Raw genomic sequence first — 21,792 nt, 5'->3', positions numbered from 1 at the left:
AATGATTAAAGAGCGGCTAATTAGTAGTCACGGTATTATTTTGAATTCGTGTGGTGTATATTTAATGTGAAAGGCAAATGATCAATCCTTAATTTTACTTTTTTAAAATTAGGTTTTTAGGGGCCCGAGGTTTCTTTTCACTACTATTTGACCCTGCAACATTTTTTTGGTCTACGTAGAGACTGTCTTTCCTCTATATTGTGTGTTTTGCGTATTAAATATATAGTGTCAATGTCATTATTCTAGGATTCATGTTCTGAAAATTAAAATAAGGAAGAAAATACAACATGCTTTCATGTGTAACGATAAAGAGCTAATGATAAGAATTGGTCAGTCCCATAAAATATGCTAAAAGCCAAAATTACCTTTACTATCTCGAAAGCATAGTGTATATTTAATCAATCGTATTGCTGAATTTCACGCTATATTTGGGCCTTTTGTCTGTTTCATATAATTCGGAAACTTTGCTAGGATGTAGTGGAAGATTTGGCAATTGTACTAAATTCATTCTCAGTTTCTCCACAAATAAGTATAAAATATTGTACATTGTAATTTCCCCTTATTTCAAATGTATGTTCAATCCGATCATATGTGGTGTAGTTCCAAGAGCTATTACTTTTTGTCTTTAAACAGTAAGATATATATTGTACACAACACAACAAACTCAGTTTAATCTCACGCGTGAGATCTCAAGAGAATTTATTCATGTCTTATAAAATAGAGAAACTGTTTTCGATAGACCATCAACTCAAGACAAAAAAAGATATATTGTTACGTAAATCAATATTATCTAATCTCCAATTGAGTTCTTGCTTTACAACCAAAAATAGTTATTTATATCACCCCAATTGCCAATCCATTGATCAATACTATTTACCAATTCTCTATCTAAATTTTCTTCTTTTTTTTTTGACAAGCAAAGGAATATTTAAGTATAATTAACTTATATGTCTAACTCCTCTTATATGAGCTTCTTAAAATTTAGCCGATCACTCTTTAGTCAGTTTGTTGAGAATTCGCATAAAAATAGTAAGTGCCTTAACTACTTGTTTCGGGGTTGAACCCTAAGCATGAAGTCTATTTTATTAGAGAACGCTTTATAGTTAATGCAGAATTTTTTGCCGCAAATTCAAATTTAATATGAACTAATGCAGGTACCTGATATCGGGTAAAAAAACAAAAAAAATCCAAGTAAGTGTTCCCCTTGCTCAACAAAGAAGAAAAGTGAATTTAAGGGGAGATTTGGTAGAGGTAAAATCAATTCAAGGCAGAAGACAAAAAGAGGGATGACAAGTAGTACGTAATAAAAAGAGCCGATTTTGAGTTCGAATGAGTGAAGAGAAAACTGAGGAGTGAAAGAAAGAGTAGAGTGAATTTGGATTTATTTTGCTATTCCCAATAATTCTGTCCTTTTAGAGTTTTATCGAGCCCTGCGCCATTCCTTTAATTTGCCTTTATTTTACAGTAACTACTACTGTATCTACCAACTCGTTGAGGAGTTGACTCTTCTTTTTGTTTTTCAGTTTCTTTCGACAGCAATTAAAAGGCCCACGCCGTGTAATTAAACACGTCTCAGTTAAAAGTAAGATTTTATTTTTTTGTAAAATTTTTATTTGGTAAATATTTTGGGGTTTGATAATCTGATTAATCCGAATAAGATCAATTAAAAGAAAATATATTATCTGTCAGGATTTTTTTCATTTATAGAGTTTGAATCCGAGACTCTAATTAACAATAGAGAGATTAGATAGGCAATAGGGATATAAGCCAAACCCTGTCATCTCATGGAGGTTAATATTTTTTAAAAAAATTTAAATAAGGACAAAAGGGGATAAACACCAAGTATTATGTTCGTTTAAGTTCATTCTACAGTGAAATTGCTTCCAAAAGTTTTGAATGACATATGGAATCAAGATGTTAACTTTAACGTATTAATTTTTTTCTTTACTTTCATGTACTATAATTGAGATGATTAGCAGCTCAGTAATTACTTGATAAAATGAATCTTATACTTATTAACGAGAGGAATTAGGGGTGTTCGTCAGTAGGTACGGTACAATAGTTAGACATTTCGGTTTGGTATTTTCGATATTCGATTTTTTAAAATGCTATATCAATACCGTACCTAATTAAATTCGGTATGGTTCGGTTTTCTCCTTTCGGTTTATGTTTATTCGGTTTGATAACTTCGATTTATTCGATTTGAATAGTAACTAGTGCATAGAATCATAGACTATAATATTCTAAACTAAAGTACTCAAAAGTACAAAACTAAAAATATTTCTTGACAAAAGTTTTATGCAAAACTAGCAAATATCAACCCAGAGAGATAAAATTATACCTAAAAGAATAAATTTGATCATTAGAAATGTGTTGTTACTTGGTTAAAGTTAATTGATGAAATTAGAGAATAAAGCAAAGAAAAAATTTTAGATTTTTATATTTATGTTATAATTAATAATATGTGTATTGTGTAATATAATATATATTTCGGTACGGTATCGGTATTTCTGTATTTCATTTTAAAATACCAAATATCATACCTAATACTAATATTTTTTAAAACTTAAACCAAATACTATACCGAATACCAAAATATCGAATACCAAATACTAAAATTTTCGATTTCGGTACGGTAATTCGGTATTTACCAAATTATGCACAGCCCTAAGAGGATTACTCTCGACTAGTATAAAAAATATTTGTCGGAAGAGAATGTATTTTTGGTGTTGAAACTAATAGGTGCAGTGCAAGGTTGTACATTAGCAGTGTTAGTTGTACATAATTAGTTAGTGTTAGTTTAGTATTAATAGCTGCTTATATGTTTTGTTAGAGTAGTCAGTGAGGATATATATATATATATATATATATATATATATATATATATATATATATATATATATACACACACACACACGCATTGAGAACAATAGAATCCAATTTCTCCAGAACATTCTCTTTCTCTCTCTCTCTCTCTCTATCTCTCTCTCTCTTATCTCCTTCTTAGCTCGATGAACAGCCCCCCTTCCCTTTTTAATATGGTATCAGAGCCACAGATTCATGACGGTTTCGAGTAGAATCGTTGAGGAATTGAAGGCTAGTGTTGAGATATCCACTCTATTTCGTTGGAGAGTTGAGAAGTTAAGAGAGTTCGGCAAAGATTTGGGCAAATTTTAGGGTTTGCGTTAATCGTCGATTCACCCCCAAAATTTGTAAATTCCTGGAAAGAGTAAGCTCTTCCTTGAAGATCGACCTTTAATTTATTTTTCGACTCACTGATTTCAAGTTTTGAAAATGACGAGCGCAACTTTGGAAACTGAGAAGGACAACTAAGAAAAATTTACGCACATACATCCTAGGCATCCTCTCTACTTACATCCTTCCGACAGGCTAGGTAGTGTTCTAGTCCCTCAATAATTAACGGGAATAGAGAATTACACAGCTTAGAGCAATTCCATGCGAGTTGCTTTACTAGCAAAAAATAAACTAGGGTTCATAGACGGAAAATGTCACAATGAATAGTAAAAAGGTGACTTAGAACATGAATGAGAGTGATGTAATGCCTTTGTGCTATCCTGGATCACTAATTCAGCATCTAAAGAACTAGCAAATGGAATAATGTACTCAACCAATGCCTATAGTGATTGGACATACCTAAAAGAACGATTTGATAAGAAAATCTCACTAGAGTCTATCAACTAATTCGAGAAATCTGTACTACTAGCCAGAGAAAGTTTATCAGTGTGAGAGTACTACTCAAAATTAAAATGTGCTTCGGATGAGTATTGGTCTATGGTACCATTGGCATATGACTACACAAAGCATAAGGAATATGCAGAACACATGGAGCAACAGAGACTGGTGTAATTTTTGATGGGTTTAAACGAAACCTGTGCACAAGCAAGGAGTCAAGTATTCTTGATTGTCCATGTTCCCACTATCAATTAGGCATACAACATGATTATGCAAGATGAAAACCAAAGCGTACAATAAAACATGATATCACAGGTAGCTCCAGCCTTGCAACAGATTGATTTGAATGATCCTAAAGCCTTAGCTTCCATACAGAGTAACAGATTCAAAAAAAATTATGGAAACTGTGCATTACGGTGTGATTACCATCACATGAAGAGAGAGAATTGCTATAAGATGGTAGGGTATCCACCCAACCACAAATTCAGTAAAATGAGAACTTTTGACAAGGGGTCAAATTCAGGAGGAAGCAGGGGACCTACAACCAACAATGTGAGTTGTGTTGAAGAATCTGAATGAATTAGCTCAATAGGCAGCTCATCAAGGCCCGAGAATATACCATTGTTTACTCTAGAACAGTACTATAAGCTTTTGAAGTTAATTGACAAAGAGCCAACAGTAAGAGATGCAAGAGTAAACATGGCAGGTATAACTGACTTCCTTAATGCATGTTTCTCTGTAGGTTCTGAGGCTAACTCTTGGGTAATAGATATTGCATCCTCGAACCATATGGTTTCTAGGTTGGACCTTTTGACTTAATCTAATTCTGTTGCTTCCAATTCTAGTAAGGTACATCTACCTAATGGTAACACCACCTCAGTAACACATACAGGATTATTAACCCTTTCTAATGATCTAGAATTTTATAATGTCCTTTACGTTCCTAACTTCAAATACAATTTGCTATTTGTCTCAAAACTAACTAAAGTACTAAAATATTGTGCATTATTCTTTTCTGAATTCTGCATTTTTCAGGACCTCTACAATGGCAGGGGGGGATTGGTGAGGAGAAGGATGGTCTTTACATACTTAAACCTTCTAAGATACCACCACCTTTCAATGTAACTGAAATATCTTCAGCTCCAGCTTTCAACACTTTTATACCTTCAATAATTCCAGCCTCTACTACTCCAGTCCCAGTGTCCTCTAGTGTGGCATCAAAGTTATGTCTTCATTCTTCTATTTGGCATGAAATATTTGGTCATGCTCCGGTAGCAGTATTACAAAAGATTCCTTCATTGAAGAATCACTTGTTGAATAAAGACTCTCTGAATTGTACTGATTGTCCTTTAGCAAGGCAAACTAGATTCTCTTTTCCTACTAGTACAACGAATAGTGCATTTACTTTTGAACTTGTACAATTGGATGTATAGGGTACATATAGACAATGTACTTACAATAGATACAAGTATTTTATTACCGTTGTAGATGATTACTCTAGAATGACTTGGATCTATTTGATGAGAATGAAAAGTGATGTATTTATTTTAATCAAATCATTTCTTACACTTGTCAAAACTCAATTTTATGCCACAATAAGATCATAAGATCAGATAATGGTCTTGAGTTCTTTAATTCTCAATGTTCAACTCTGTTCACATTCTTTAAAATTTTACATCAAAGCTCTTGTGTGCACACTCTACAGCAAAATAGAGTGGCAAAAAAAAATACAGACATTTACTTGAACTGGCTAGAGCTCTTAGATTTTAGGCTCATACACCATTACAATTCTGGAGGGAATATGTGCTCACTGGATCCTTTCTTATAAATAGACTACCATCCTCAGTCCTAGACTACCATCCTCATTACTATCTAGAAAGTCCCCATATGAGGTGTTTCATGGACATCCTCCTACCCTTGATATCATTAGAGTCTTTGGTTGTCTTTGTTATGCAACTGCCTTAAACAATACAGACAAATTTTCTCAAAGAGTCATACCTTCTATCTTTATGGGTTATTCAAATTCTCAGAAGGGTTACAGGTTATACAATATCTCCACTGGGACATTCTTTGTTTATAGGGATGTATCCTTCAAGGAGACAGTATTTCCGTTCAAGTATCCTAAGTTCACTTTTCTGCATACTCTTTCTTCAGGCCCAACACATACATTTCCTACCAATGTTCCAGCTCCTAATTTCGATGATCCATTTCCTGCTACTATGGATGCCTCATCACCTTTAGTTCCTACTCTTGATCCCCCTCCGCCTTCCTTTGATCATTCCTTGTCTCCACCTTTATCATCTCCCTCTGCTTTATTTCCTACTCCAGTTACTCATCGAGTCCTCTCATCTCCACATGCTTCTCAAATACCTTCTCATGCTCCAGCATCATCTCTTATCATGTCCACTCCTCCTGTAATTCTATCACCATCTCCACAGCACCGACATTTTCCTCCTTTTCCTACATCCCCCATGAGAAAATATGGAAGACATTCTAAACATCTCTTATGGCTTACATACTTTGTTTATCAAGTCAAACTTCTTCCTCCATACCTTACTCTACCACTAATTCAATTAATTATTCTTCTTTTTCTTCATTCTATCAAACCTGTTTGTCCTCCTACTCCTCCGTCATAGAACCAACATCCTTTCACCAAGTTGTTACAGACATCAATTGGCTGCAAGCTATGAAGCTTGAGGTTCAGGCTCTTTTTAATAACAATACATGGGAGTTAGTAGCTTTGCCTGCAGGGAAGACTCTCATAGGTTGTAAGTGGGTTTACAAAGTCAAGTACAAGGCTGATGGGTCTGTAGAAAGGTACAAAGTCAGGCTAGTGGCTAAGGGGTTTACTCAGTAGGAGGGTGTGGATTATCATCTGACTTTCTCTCCGGTAGTAAAGATGGTTACAGTGAGAAGCGTTGTTGCTTTGGCAGCCCAGTGTGCCTAGACCTTATTCGTGATGGATGTTTGCAATGCTTCCTTCAAGGTGATCTTTCAAAAGAAGTCTATATGTCCTTACCACAGGGCTTTGGTAGTGAGGGGGATACTAGTGTGTGTAGACTACTCAAGTCCATGTATGGTTTGAAATAGGCCAACATGCAATAGAACCTAAAACTGACTTCAACACTTATAGACTCTAGTTTTAGCCAAAGTAAACTGGATTATTCTTTGTTTAATAAAAGGAGTGGTATTGATATAGTGATTATATTGATGTATGTAGATGATCTCTTAATTGTAGGGAGTGGCAGTGGTCTAATACAAGATGCTAAGAAGATATTGGATTGTAACTTCAAGATGAAAGATTTGGGAGAACCCAAATTTTTTCTTGGGATTGAGTTTGCAAGGTCACACAAAGGCATTATTATAAATCAGAAAAAATATGCTTTGGAGCTTATCTCATAGTGTGGCTTAGGGGAAGGAAAACCAGTTACATTCCCATTGCTCCAGAATGTGAAGCTGACAAGTGTGGAGTATGACAAGTTGTTTGGCATGCAAGAGGGTGACCCTGAACTTGAGGATAGGAGGGTATACCAGAGATTAATTGGCAGGCTACTGCATTCGGAAATCACAAGACCAGACATATCTTTTGCAGTTCAAATGTTAAGCGAGTTCACGAATACACCAGAGTAGTCTCATTATGATGCAACCCTAAGTGTGGTAAGATATGTGAAAGACTGTCCAGGGTAAGGCCTAATGATGAGTAGCAAACAGAGTGGCAAAGTTATTGCATTTTATGATGCAGACTGGGCATCATGCCCAGTGACTAGAAAATCTGTAACAGGTTACTGCATAAAACTTGGAGACTCAATGGTCTCCTGGAAATCCAAGAGGCAGAGTACAATTTCAAGAAGCTCAGCAGAGGCAGAATACATGAGTATGGCTACAACTGTAGCTGAGTTGGTATGGATACAGGGATTACTTGAAGAATTGGGTGTGAAAGTTGATATGCCCATGGATTCGTATTGTGGTAATAAAGCAGCACTGCAGATTGCATCCAATCTAATATATCATGAATGTACCAAGCATATAGAAAGTGACTGTCATTTTATTAGAGAAAAATTGCAAACATGGATGATAAAGACTTCACATATGTCCAGCAAGGATCATGTCACGACCCAAACCGATGGGTCGTGACGAGTGTCCGAGTTCTACCTATCGAACACCCCTAAACATTCATCTAAGATATAAACATGAAATAAGTGCAGGTCATGCATAACATCTGGAAATAAACTACTAATTCAAATGAACAACCTACGTGAGAAAACATGCCCAAAAGACATATATATATATATATATATATATATATATATATATATATATATAATACGGTAGGGCGAGTCGACAAGGCCACATACTATATAACTATACATGACTGTCTACAGACCTCTATTAGAGTGTAAAACTGTATAAAGGATGAGACTCGGCCCCGTCGTACCCATATATGTATGCAAACACATCGTACCAAAACTCAAAGCAGCTCCGGATCAAATGAAGCACACCAACTCTCGCTGATCAAGGATCCTAAGAAGGGGACCGTCACCCTGTCTACCTGCACCTGCGGGCATGAAACGCAGCATCCCCAGACAAAAAGGGACGTCAGTACGAATAATATACTGAGTATGTAAAGCATGAAAATCAGTACATAAAAGACATAGATGAAACATGGGGTAAAGAATTCCACATGTGAGTCTAAATAACTTTGTGAATCCTGAAACATTTATAATGTCATGCACGTGCGTATAAATATCGTATCATGCATAGGTATAGGTGTACATAACATCATCAAGCCTCTGAGGGCATCCCATCATATCATCTCGGCCACTGTGGGTAAAATCATCAACATATACCAGCTGATCAGGTGGTGGTGCGTATATAACGCCGTAACCTTTTCCCATATCCCATATACATATAATATACGCGTATATAACGTCTTCTGGTCTTGGGTCAATCTACATGTTTAAATGCATGAAATGCATAAGAAATACGTTAATAAGATTTCTCGACTATCATAAAATTAATAAGCCTTTCGGACAAACTTTATCAAATACATATTTTTCTGAGACCCATGAATATAGGATATAATAATAATTCACATAGGAAATCAAGAATATAGACACCCCTAGTATTTCTATGAATAGAGTCATTTATGAAAGTTGCGTATTTTGCTCGTTTCGTTTGTATCATTTGGATCATGCCAAAAAGAAAGAAGGGATAGCCTTAACATACCTCAAGTCGTCAATGCAACTCAACAACAAACTTATGACAACTAGCGCGCCAACCCTATAACAAAGAAATGTGTGTACAATTTAGATGGCGGTAGTATATTACATATCTCAAACGATAACTCGATTCTAAAATAAAACGGGCAGTATTTCCCCTGATTTTACTGCTCTCTCAAGCTTACTATAGGCGAGATACAAACATAATACAATCAGCAACTCAAAACCAACCTAATTACAATTCGGGACCATCAATACAACAAAAACCCCAAATATACTATAATACACCCAATCAACAAGTTATCAATTAGCCTGTAACTACAACGACGAGCAACCAACCTACTATCCTACCACATGTGGCGTTTCTCCACGCCCTTTTTATCCTTCCAAACTCCATAAATCAGCAACACAATAGACAGCCCAAAAGCAATACGAAACAGCCCACAAAACAGTCCACTACAAGTCAAATAACTCGAACTCACGGCTTTCGATCACCGTCCCGTGAGGTCTAACTATTAGGAAACGAATTTATCAATTTTTTTTGATATTTTAAAGCTTAAATATAGAAATTAGAAATTTTTATTAACTATTAAATACATTCCAAAACTCAAACTACAAGGAAAAATAGAGGGGATATAGCGATACTTACGTCGTAGAGATCGTTCTGATGTTATTGCTTCTCGATTTCGTACACGAGATGTTAGTATTATTTGAAGCACTATTAGAGAGCTCAAGAACTATTTTTATGGTGTTCTATGGTCAGATTCTGTGTAAAACTTGAGAGAGAGAGAGAGAGAGAGAGAGAGAGAGAGAGAGACGAGTTAAAACATATATAACAACTTTTGAAAAGTCAAAAGGTACTAGCTTGGCACCCTCTGATTCATCCATCTTCCGATGCTTATATCTTTTTATCCGGATAACGTATGAACGAACGGTTAAGAGCATTGGAAACTACATTCCAAGACCTTCAATTTGGTATATAATATGTCCCAAAAAGACCTCATATAATACACGAAATTTATTTTTCAAAAAGCCATGTTACAGGGCAAATCCTTAGTTGGTTTTTTCGCAACTTTAATCCGATTTTCCCAAACTTTATATGTTTTATCCAAATATCATATATAGTCATATTATTACTTTAAACTCATTTAAATCATGATTAACAAGTCTCATATTCATTATACGTCACTTTGGGACGCACATGGTGTAACAGATCAGATAGGAGTCACATTAACCAAGGCACTTGGGAAGCAACTGCACAGTGAAATGGTTTGCAAGTTGGGTATGATAAACATTTTACATCACCCAATTACTTGAGGGGAGTGTTGAAACTAATCGGTGCAGTGCAGGGTTGTACATTAGCAGTGTTAGGTGTACATAATTAGTTAGTGTTAGTTTAGTATTAATAGCTGCTTATATGTTTTGTTAGAGTAGTCAATGAGGATATATATAAGTGGATACACACATGTAAATATACATTGTGAATAATAAAATCCAATTTTTCTAGAACATTATCTTTCTCCCTTGTTATCTCCTTCTTAGCTCGATGAACAGCTCCCCTCCCCCTTTCAATATATGGATTACAAGTTCTCCTTGACTATCCATAAATTGTCAGCTACGTAACTAAATATCTTACAAATCAATGAAATAGAAAAAGAAAAAGATTGGAGAGCACTGATCTGACTTTAACGGGTTATTTTGACTTCAATGTTAAATCAACAAATTTTATACGAACCTGTTCACATATAACATTTTTAGGAAGTTGAAATATTTATCCCTAGTAATAAATTCTTAGGATATTTGCATTCACTTGGGCTACTGTAACATGTTTTACACAACCTGTTCACTGGTACATTCAAGAACTCCTTAATGATCACCAGAAACCGTCTATTATAGCTCATTCAATTCAGTGTGAACTACATCTGTGATTAACCGGCTTAGTTTATTAAAGAATGCTACTCCTTTCCATCCATAATAAATGACTTTTTAGTATTTGGCACAACCCTTAAGAAAATACTAACTTCTAGAGAAAAAAAGATGTATTCACTAAATTACCCTTAATTAATTGTTATATTAACACATTGAGATATGTAAATAAGGGCAAATTTTGAAAAAATAAAATTAATTCCTTCTTGATTATGTAAAAGTACACTTATTTTGGACCAAAATAAAAAGGCCAAAATATCACTTATTATGGAATATAGGGAATAGTATTTAGTAGAGTAATTCACTTTTACTTGTCCAGTATTTTAAAAATATATTTTTACTTTTACTTGTCACTTTTAGCATATCAAGAGAAGATAATTTCTTTTTTCTTATTATATTCATAATATTAATTACCCATTTTCAATCATTTTCTCTAATCTATTAAAAATATGCATCAATTAATATGTATATTATAATAAATTATACACTTCATTTATTATTTTTTAAGAGGTGCGCAAAATTAATAGTGGACAAGTAAAAGTGAATGGAGGGAGTACAATACTCCGATTGGTTTTCTAGCTGGAGCGTGGAGGCTTCATTAATTTTCTTTACAATGAAACTAAAAAGGAAAACTAACCTATATTGTGGGTGTGAGATATAGAGTTTATGACATTCAACCTAATTACAAGTACTCCTATTAGTACTAGCTAGAGTACTTTAGATATGAGAAATTTAGTGCATATACAATTATAAGAGAGAGACCAACAAGTAAAAACTCCTTCTATCTTACTCAGAGCCTTGATTATTGTTAAAGTATGATTTTGTGGCACGAATTTAAATTAGTGACATAGCGTGGGAAACTAAAAGAAAGTGAGAACTTGTACTTGTATATGAATTTGAAAATCTTAAATGTTTGACAGAAGAGTAAAGGTGCTTTTATGTATATCTAGGGTTTTAGGTAAAACTTTCTTTAATGGGTTTTTCCATTGTTATGAATATAAAGGAAAGCTCCTTCCCAAGTCGCCATCGTACGGAACTCTCAAAAACTTCAGTTTCGTAGTTAAACATCGTTAAGGAAGGAGAAGGAGACGGGGACCGTCCTAGTCATCACATGGTGGGTCCATGTCAACTTAGTACTGGGTCCCACTATGGCTATCCATGTGTTTAACATAATGAGAATTAGGGGTGGCAAACGGGTGGGTCGGATCGGATACGAGCGAGTCGAAAATGGATAATGCAAAAAACGAATAAATTATTCGACCCGACCCATATTTAAAACAGATAAAAAAGGGATTAAACAACGGATAATATGGATATGCATGACTTCTTGAATATAATCACTTTTGGGAGAATAGACTTTTGGAAGAATTTTTAGTTTCCCAAACTTGAGACACTCCCAATTTAAGTCTTTACAAATGTAAGAGTTAAACCCGTTAGTTATCCATTTTTTAAGTGAATATTATGGTACTTATCCATATTTGACCCGTTTTAAAGAAGTTTATTATACAACCCATATTTTAATGGATAATATGGGTGGATAACTATTTTATTTTAACCATTCTGCCACCACTAATGAGAATTTATACAAATTTTATTTAAAAATTTATTTTTTTATATTAAAATAAACGGAGTCTTCATATAACAAGTGTCACAACTTATGGATCCAAACGAGTTGCATAAGGAAGCAATCCACTTTTATCTTGCATTATTGCGCGCTTTAATCCACTAGAAGAGCACTATAATAACTTTGGTGAATAGTAAAGTGCTATACTTTTCACCTAAATTAATCTATTACTACAAATTACTCAATAGTTAACAATCTTCAACCACAGTGTAAAGAGATGTCATAGTACTTTGCCTAGCCACATGGTAGGACACCAACTTTTGACAAACCCAAGCAATTTTGTGGTATTAATGGAAAGCTAAGCTAGGTAATTAGCTAGGTTTTGTGATGAAGGTCGGTTATTAGGGTTATTATTGCAAAAAGGAAAGTACCATTCACATATATAAGGACAGCGATATCATCTTTTGGAAAGCAAAAATTCATGTTACTATCCAGAAACAGCCAGACATGTTCTTGTGCTTTATATAAATGTAAAACATCTTTTTACTCTTTGTACATTCATTTCTAATTTTCAGTGTCTTCGACTTAAAAAATTTTACCCAATTTATGTGGCGTAGTTCTAATTTTATTTTAAAAAATTTAAAGGTTCTATATCTGAATTTACGATAAAAAATTAAGAAGTTTGACTCTCGAAATCCGAGGTCCGTCACATAAATGAGGAATTACTTCTCATTTCTCCTTGAAGGCCAGCCCACTCCTCCTTACTGTTTTGGATCTAGCTTTAACCATTTCATGGAGAAAGGTCAAAATTAGCTTTATCTATTCGTGTAGGTAGGCTTTAGCTGTCACAAATAAAAAATTAAGCATGTATAGTTACTCCTCCTTATAATAATAAGTAAATTATTTTTCTGCAAATGCATGTTTTTCTAGTCGGTTTTGGAGTAAGTATATTTTTCTGCAAATGCATGTTTTTCAAGTCCGTTTTGGAGTAAGCATCAGTTACTGGAGCTCATAGACAGTGATATACGCCAATAGGTATTTTTTATCTAATCGCTTTCAAATATTCTAGCAGTGTAAAATTATTTACTGACTTCTAAAAATTTTTATAAAAATAACATTCAATTTATACAAACTGTCAATATAAAGAAACTTTTACCAAAAAAATTGTATGTTTATTTAACTTTTTCTCAAATTACCAGCTTTCCTTTCTATAGTATTGCAAAAAGGAAAAAATAAACCCCTCATCGTACGAGTTCCGAGTATTGTGTAATAATTCAAGTAGTTGATTGTACATTGTAGTATAATAGAGGTGGTTATGGCAATTGTATAGGGGGTTCCCAGATTCACACCTCTACACCTCTATTTTTATCCGAATGGAATGTCTTCTGTTATTATATCAAAGAAGTCAGGTATAGCCCCCTCTATTGTTGTACCTCTTTTGATATAATACTCAGAACTCTTATGGGTATAATTTATTAAAAAAAATAAAAAATAAAAGGACATGAGGTTGGGTAAATAACCCAAACTATGATGTCCAAACATAAAATAACATGTCCAAACATAGTTTCGGCCCAACCTCAAAAACTATGATGAGTCAATAACCCAAACTATGTTTTTGTGCTGTCTCGTAATAGGGCCTTGAGGTTGGTATGACAACACTGAAAGACAGAGATATGAATTATTCTTTCTAATTATTTTTTGTATAATTAACCACATTCTTAACATTTAAAATGATTGACTATAAGTTTAGCGTAGCAACGTAACATGATTAGCTTAGCTACATAAAATGAATACATTGGGTAATATGTGTTACCATCTATCCACACCGTCAACAAAATACTACTAACAATCATTAGTTGCACAGAAACTGCTAGTAGTTTAGAAACTCCGTTTTAAATGGTTAAGGCCTAGTAACTTGATTACCATTTACCAGTAACAAAACTCAATTCTATAGAAGAGAATACGTCCTTGGTCTCTCCTAACTACCTTGATAATTGTTTACTTGTTTGGTACGATTTTCCAAGGAAACGCAGGAAATTATAGCAAATAACCAAACTACTGTAATGATTCTCTAAAAACTATTACAAGGCCAACAGCTACGTTTATAAGATCCCTTACACAGCATCCTGAAGATGTTTAGATAACTTTTCCTCATCTAACAATATAAATTAATGTATTGATTTAATTAAAACTGCAAATAGCAATGATTCACCAAATGAAATGAATTCGTAGTGATATTAAAGAGAAGACATGGGTGACTAGGACCTGGCAATGCCTAAATTCTGCACCAACGTTCATATTTATCTCCAGCTTCAGTTTCAGGTCAAACTAAAAAACTGGAACTAGGAGACGCGATCAACATTCAAGTTCTCTGGGTTTTGATACTTAGACCTGTCAAACTAGGTGAAAATACGCTTCAAAGAATAGGTCCAAGTCAATTTTACATGCTTTATTACAATCAAAATTGTAATCATAATAAAACTTAAAAAGAAGGGCAATTAGGTCCATAAAACTAACGCAAAAATCAAAACAGATATAAACCAGAGGTACAATCCGATGAAAAGCAGGTCTGTCCATACTCATGCCTAACTTCTAATTGTAGAATTGGAAGCTTCTTAGTGACGGCCAAAAGAACTGATGTGAAAAAACTGAAATTATCTGACCTGCGAAGGTGAGCAAAGTAAACCAGATGCATCTGCTCCTACAACTGCAAGATCGCAAACAGTACAAAGCTGTCCTTGCTGGGCTGGAACAAAATGAGTAGCACAATAAGGGCAAGTGACATCCTTCTGGCCTCTGTATATGGGGACATATGTTGCGCCACATACCACAAAAGGATTTCTGAAGTCATAATTCAACTGTGTAGCATCTCGCATATTTTTCTCAGCTTGTTGCAGAACCTGGCGGGCTATTTTGGCTTGGCTTTCATTGGTTGGATTTGTCTCCAAGAGTCTTCTAGCAAAGTTAGCCGCTGGGCTAAGATTGCCTGCCTTAAAGCAGACAGACATAGCATTCTGTAATGCGAGTCTCAAGTGCGGAAGCTGCAGATTACAGTGTGTGAAGTAGGCAGCCAACTCCTGCTGACGAACAGGATTATCTTTTAATTCCTTCCTCTTAAGCTCCATCTGCAAGCCCAAAACGTACTCCTTCACTATGATAATCAATTCCTTGACCTCATCCACCTCTCGCCTTGACTCAACCACAATCAGAGGAATAATGTGAAGAATGCTCAGGAATAATCTAAGCGCATCAGAAAATTTCCCAGCAGTTGTGGCCCTATAACCAGCTTTAAGTTTTTCTTCCAGCTGACCAAAATTGAAGACAAGTGCAGGTGGACCCCGCACATTGGGACTAGCTGACTCACTCCAACCTCTCTCAATTGCAAAAGAGATAACTGGTGCCGAGGAGAAGGCACGTAGATGTGTGTGGCTTCCCATATGTAGATCAGCAAACAATTGCTTTAAAGGAGAGAAATTCTTAATCCCTAGTTGCCGGCTCAGCAACCGCATAGCAGTGTCGAAATTGCCAGCAGCTGCATGTTCAGCAGCAAGAGATGATTTTTGGACCCAAATCTGGCTCACAGGCATGCCAGGGGTTGGGGTAACAAAAACAGAAGAGCGAGCGTTTGAAGCAGTTTTTGGTGTGTCAGTATCAGGTGGCAGATCCAGATCCTCAAGATCCCATCCTACTTCCCCATCATTTTCTTCTTGTCCATCCTCGTCCTCGAGCACCATACTGATATCTCCATTCTGCAGATTTTCCACCTCACCTATATCCAGTGACTCACCCCAATTAGCATCTGCAACATCTTCATACTCCTCATGTCCACCCCTGACTGTAGCATCCAGACCGCCTTCAAATATCCCTTTTGTCACCATCAATAGAGGCCAGTCTCCCCCACCCAAGATAGGAGTTGGGGGCAGCAGCAGAGATGCTTTTTTCTCCTTTGGTAATGATGGAACATTATCACCCAGTTCTTCTGCAAGACGCTCAGCAATATCCTTGAGCCCATGGGTCGTAGCTGTGATATATGCAAGGGGCAAATGACCAGCATTTTCCAAAATCTTAACACGCTCACGAACATCACCAAGGTACAAGGCATCGTGGAATTGACCCATAACTTCATTTTTTACGTCAGCAATTTTCATCATTTTCGATAACTTATCCAGGTTTCCTGTTATTAGATAAAGGAAAGAGAGCCTCTCAAAGTTCTTCGTCTTCTGATAGGCGTATTCAACAATACCTGCATTACCCTGCCGAAGGGCCTCCACCCCAAGCCTATACCAATGATCTTTCTGATCAAGCTTCTTAGCAGATTCAAGAGCTATCTCAATGTTCCCACTTTCAAGTGCTAAGTTGAAACGAGTAAGCTCATCCTTAACAAAATGAAGGGCAACCTCAGGAAAACCCTTCTGCTGCAAATAGGCAATCATGGCTTGACCACAAAGCTCGGAGTTTCTTATCATACTCATAACCTGGTCATATCTCTTTTTAAGCAGGGCTAGCTTGAATATGTATTCAGTTGAATCAATAATGATAGGACGGTTTTTCCCATCTCGATCCAAGCAAAAGATAGTGTTCCCATATATCTTAGTAATGTAGACTGGGACGTCTAAGGTTTTGATGATTCCACTGTCTCCATTGGGAAGACAATACTTGATGTGGGTGAGAGTTGTATATATGAAGACCCCGTTGTCATCCCAGGCACCACTCTTGACACGAATTGTCTCGTGAAGAGTGCAACGGTGCACAAGCTTCTTATCGGCTATTACTATGGAATGCTTGCTAAGCAAAGCGACACTTTCCATGTCCGATGACCAAACAACATATCTGATGAAAGGAGTCTGAAGCTCTCCAAGAACAATTCTCTGCTGGAGATCGAAAATAACAACTCTGTCCTCTGCCCTGCATAGTAAGTTTCCTGTGCCGGCATAAAATATAGCATCAGTAACAGTAGGAAGAAGGCTTTTCTTAACAGTCTCATTTTTCAGATTTTTGACCAGGACTTGGTTGGTGCTCTTCTCAAGCACTGCAAACCTGTTACGAGCAACAAACACTGCTGATCCTCCAGTTCCCCTTTTTGCATCTTGAGCAGTATCACCCCTACCATAACTGTCTTTAGGTATGATGTACAGTTCGTAGGAACCCCCATCCACATCTGAACAGATCAAAACAGCATTTTCAGTAGGACTGTAAGAAATCGTTCGTGGACCTTGGTTCAGACTGTTTGAACCAGGTCTTCTAATTGGTATCAACTGATTCTCCTTCTGAGTTGAGTACTCGTACACACGGAGAAAACGATCCTTCACATAAAACAAGGAATCACTGCTCACAGAAAAAGCAGGGCGTTCTCTCTCCAACTTGAACACTATCATCCCACTGTCATGACCAGCTGCTAGAAGATTCATCTCAGGATGAGCTGCAAGGATCCAGAATCTGTCATGCTCCCTGCGGAAAGTCTGAAGACCAGTCCTTTTTGTAGCATCCCACACGCGAATGCTCTTATCCTCTGAATTTGAAACAATAATATCTTGCTTCGCATGGAACTGAACACATGATACATTGTTCATATGGCCTCTCAATGTATCCACCTCCCAAGCCTTTGTATCTGCAAATATCAAACACAATTAGCAATGTATAATCTCAACTTGATGACCTGAAAAAATTAATATCAACAAACGCATTAAATTATTCATGGTTCTACCAGCTGACAGCCTAATCCAAGCTGAAGCAGCACTTGTTTTCGATCAATTTAATTCAAGGTGAACATTCCTCTCCAGGAAAAAAGAAAAACTTGAGGTTACATCCATGATATATCGTTCTACATAAAACAATTAAGAAGCAACATTCGTCTCTTTATGGGTACCAAGAAACTACAGCTCAGCATAAAGAGACAGTTTCAACTGAATAAGGAGTCCCTAGCTGACAAGCTTTATCAAAAATCCTATTTCTCTGGCATAGTGGACAACCAAAAATCTCTTATTATAGCTAGATCGATATACAATGGTGAAATATGTCAAATAGCACAAAACTGTTAAATTTATGTTTACAACCAATTAAGCAAATTTGGTGCTAAATGTTCAACAGATATGTGAGAAAGCTTTTATAGCTGTAGTAAAAAATACTTTAAGATTTCAGAACATACCATTCATCCGCCAGATTTTCACCTGGCGATCATCTGCACCAGAGACGATCAGGGGCAGCGTAGGATGAAATGAAGCCCAGTTAACCCCTCGATCGTGACCCTCCAAGACATATTTCACAACAGCATCTACTCCACCAAAGAAGTCTGTGTTCATCTGGCTCAAGCGCAAGATGTCATCAGCAGGAGAAACAGTTTTCTTCCTTAGGGCACCAATATCCCAGACCCGAACGGTCTGATCCAATGATGCAGAAACAACCAAGTCCTCTTTGGGATGAAATAAGGCACACATCACATAATGGTTGTGCCCAGTCAAGACAGAAATACAAGTGCGAGACTGCCAGTTCCATATTCTGATTGTCTGATCATCACTTGCACTGACAATCCAGGGATATTCATGATGGAATTGAACGGTGCGGATATAATCAAGATGTCCAAGAAGGGTAAATAAGCACCGATGCAGCTTATAATTCCAGACTTTTATCTTGTAGTCATCTCCTGCAGTGAACAGTGGTTAAATATACTGAGAATAGTCCAACACAGAATTTCCATTATTGAAGTGCAAAAAGATATTAGCTTTAAATGTTTACAAGTAAATCAAAGATGACAACAATGACTTGCAATTCTTTTAAATTTTTGCCTTGAATCTGCAATTCTTTTAAATTTTTGCCTTGAATCTTCATTTATTTACTTAATTTATTTGCCTTAGCGATGATAGGTAAACTTGTTGTCCCAGCAGCACTTGCAGCACTATATAAAAGAATTCACATCATAAAGTTCACCAATCATCAATATTAATATGGATGTTATAGCATTGAGCCTTGAATATAAAGATGAGTCCACAATTCCTTAAGATTTTGACAATGTGTCTTGATTTTCTTTTTAAAACTACTCTAAAATATCTCTTGTGTAAATCAAACCACTAGAGGCTTCTGTCAAAAAAAGTATTAAAATGCCCAAATTTCTTACAAAGTTCAACGATGGACCAAAATAAGTTAGATCACATTACATTTTCTATGATTCAAGGGGCATTCCATCTGATCCGGGATACACAATACAAAAACGAAACAGTAATAAAACCATACATCACGCATATTTAATTCAGATGCATAGGAAACAATAATGCGAATGATATTCCTAGCTGACACCATTGATCACAGAGATCAAATTACAAAAATTCCAATCATCAATTTCACTAAAGGTAGCATTTTGATTTCATAGATCACACGTGTATTCATCAGCACATATCAGTAGATCCACACTCCATCACACTATCATGAAATCAATAGCACTAATTAACAGCTATGCAACAGTACATAATTATTTTTTTAAAAAAAGAGGGAAAATAGTGAAATCAAACCTCCGGATACAAAGAGAGGCTGAGATTTGTGAAAATGAACGCCGCGAACAGGGCCATCGTGCTCATCAAATCGATCAATGAGTGTTCCCATACGGTAATCCCAAAGCTGGATCACACCGCTATGAAGACTAGCTAAGATCCATGGCCTTTTGGTATGAAAACTGAGTCCTTTGACTCGATTACTCTTCGTTTCGAACTTCGTCAACATCTTTCAAACAATTCCCCTATATCTCCACACAACACAATCACAGTAATCAATTTTGCTATTATGTATTTGAAACCCTAACTGAATTTTTGAGATAAAATTCAACTCAGATCTAAAATGAAAAGTGTATTTTGTATTAAGATCGGCGAAGATAGAAAAGGGAGAGTGCGGATGTTAAGGGCAGTTGTCTCTGTGTGTGTGTGTTAAGTGTGCGTTAAAGAAATTGGGGAAGAGAAAGGTGCGTAGATCGGAAGTTTCATTGACAGAGAAATAATATATTGAAATCGAAATTAAACTCGATTGCTGGTGGATCTACTCGATATTTGATTGGTTGAGGGACGGATCCGAGCTGTAAGATCCATTTTTACTACGAAAAGAAAAATAGTTCCCTTTTTACTATATTTGAATTATTTGCGCTTGTTATAAAATAAAAGTAACTTAGTAAAATATGAACAAAAAATGTTGTTATGAAATAAAAGTAATTTAGTAAAACATGAACAAAAAATGGAGATAGAGAGAATGAAGAGATTTTCTTATTCAATTGCGTGTATTTTCCTACTTATTACAAGGCATTTATATAGGTATGAAAAGTGAAGAAAAATATGTCATTAAGCATAGAAATATATCATTAAATATGTCATTAAGCATTTGAGAAGATTACGGAGGAAGAATAGACATCCACCATAATTTAATTTTTCTTATAACACTCCCCCTTGGATGTCCATAGATAACGTGCCTCGTTAAAATCTTATTAGGAAAAAAAAAACCTATGAAAAAAAATCCTAGTGAAGGAAAAAGAGTACACATGTTTAGAAATACGCCTTTTTGGTTGCCTCGTTAAAAACCTTGCAAGGAAAACCCAGTAGGACAAAACCTTGTAAGGAAAAAAGAGTACAACGCGTATTAACTCCCCTTGATGAGAGCATCAATTCACATCCTTGAGCCTTCGCATCCCAATCTTGTACACTAGTTTCTTGAAGGTTGACGTCGGTAGAGATTTGATGAACAAATCAACTATATTATCACTTGAACGGATCTGTTGCACATTGATATCACCATTCTTTTGAAGACCATGTGTGAAAAATAACTTTGGTGAAATGTGCTTTGTCCTGTCCCCTTTTATGAATCCTCCTTTCAACTGGGCTATGCATGCTGCATTGTCTTCATACAAAATTGTGGATAGTTTGTCACACTTCAAACCACATTTGTCTCGAATAAGGTGTATTATAGATCTCAACCATACACATTCTCGACTTGCTTCATGAATAGCAATTATCTCAGCATGATTAGATGAAGTAGACACGATTGATTGCTTAGTCGATCGCCAAGATATGGCAGTGCCTCCATATGTAAACACATAGCCTGTTTGAGATCGAATCTTTTGTGGGTCATACAAATACCCAGCATCGGCATAACCAACAAGATCAGGACTACAATCATTGCCATAAAATAATCCCATACCGGTAGTCCCTTTTAGATATCCCAATATGTATTTGATTTCATTCCAATGTCTCCTTGTAGGAACATAGCTATATCTTGTTAAGACATTAACTGAAAAAGTTATGTAAGACCTTGTAATATTAGAAAGATACATTAGTGCACCAATTGCACTAAGATATGGTACATCGGAACCAAGAAGCTCTTCATTATTTTCATGAGGTCGGAATAGATGTGCTTTATCCA

General features: G+C 35.9%; 1 protein-coding gene across 1 annotated transcript; it reads right to left on the bottom strand.

Annotated features, from left to right (window-relative positions):
- Positions 1-14,802: 14,802 nt before the first annotated feature.
- LOC107801629 (coatomer subunit alpha-1) lies at positions 14,803-20,479 on the bottom strand. Its single transcript, XM_075226118.1, has 3 exons — positions 19,905-20,479; positions 18,548-19,042; positions 14,803-18,010 (listed from the first exon to the last, which is right to left on the bottom strand). Exons 1-3 carry the CDS (start codon positions 20,110-20,112, stop codon positions 15,057-15,059), a joined length of 3,657 nt encoding a protein of 1,218 aa, XP_075082219.1. The 5' UTR covers positions 20,113-20,479; the 3' UTR covers positions 14,803-15,056.
- Between the last annotated feature and the right edge of the window lie 1,313 nt (positions 20,480-21,792).

Source organism: Nicotiana tabacum, chromosome 12 (genome assembly GCF_000715075.1).
Source record: "Nicotiana tabacum cultivar K326 chromosome 12, ASM71507v2, whole genome shotgun sequence".
Lineage (NCBI taxonomy): Eukaryota > Viridiplantae > Streptophyta > Magnoliopsida > Solanales > Solanaceae > Nicotiana > Nicotiana tabacum.
Note: the sequence above shows the minus strand (reverse complement) of the source record. Positions and strands in the feature narration are given on the sequence as shown.

Coding starts and splice junctions, on each gene's coding strand:
- LOC107801629 (XM_075226118.1), bottom strand. CDS start 20,112: ATGTTGACGAAGTTCGAAACGAAGAGTAATCGAGTCAAAGGACTCAGT. Junction 19,043..19,904: donor GCCTCTCTTTGTATCCGGAG/GTTTGATTTCAC, acceptor TGTTCACTGCAG/GAGATGACTACAAGATAAAA. Junction 18,011..18,547: donor GAAAATCTGGCGGATGAATG/GTATGTTCTGAA, acceptor TGATATTTGCAG/ATACAAAGGCTTGGGAGGTG.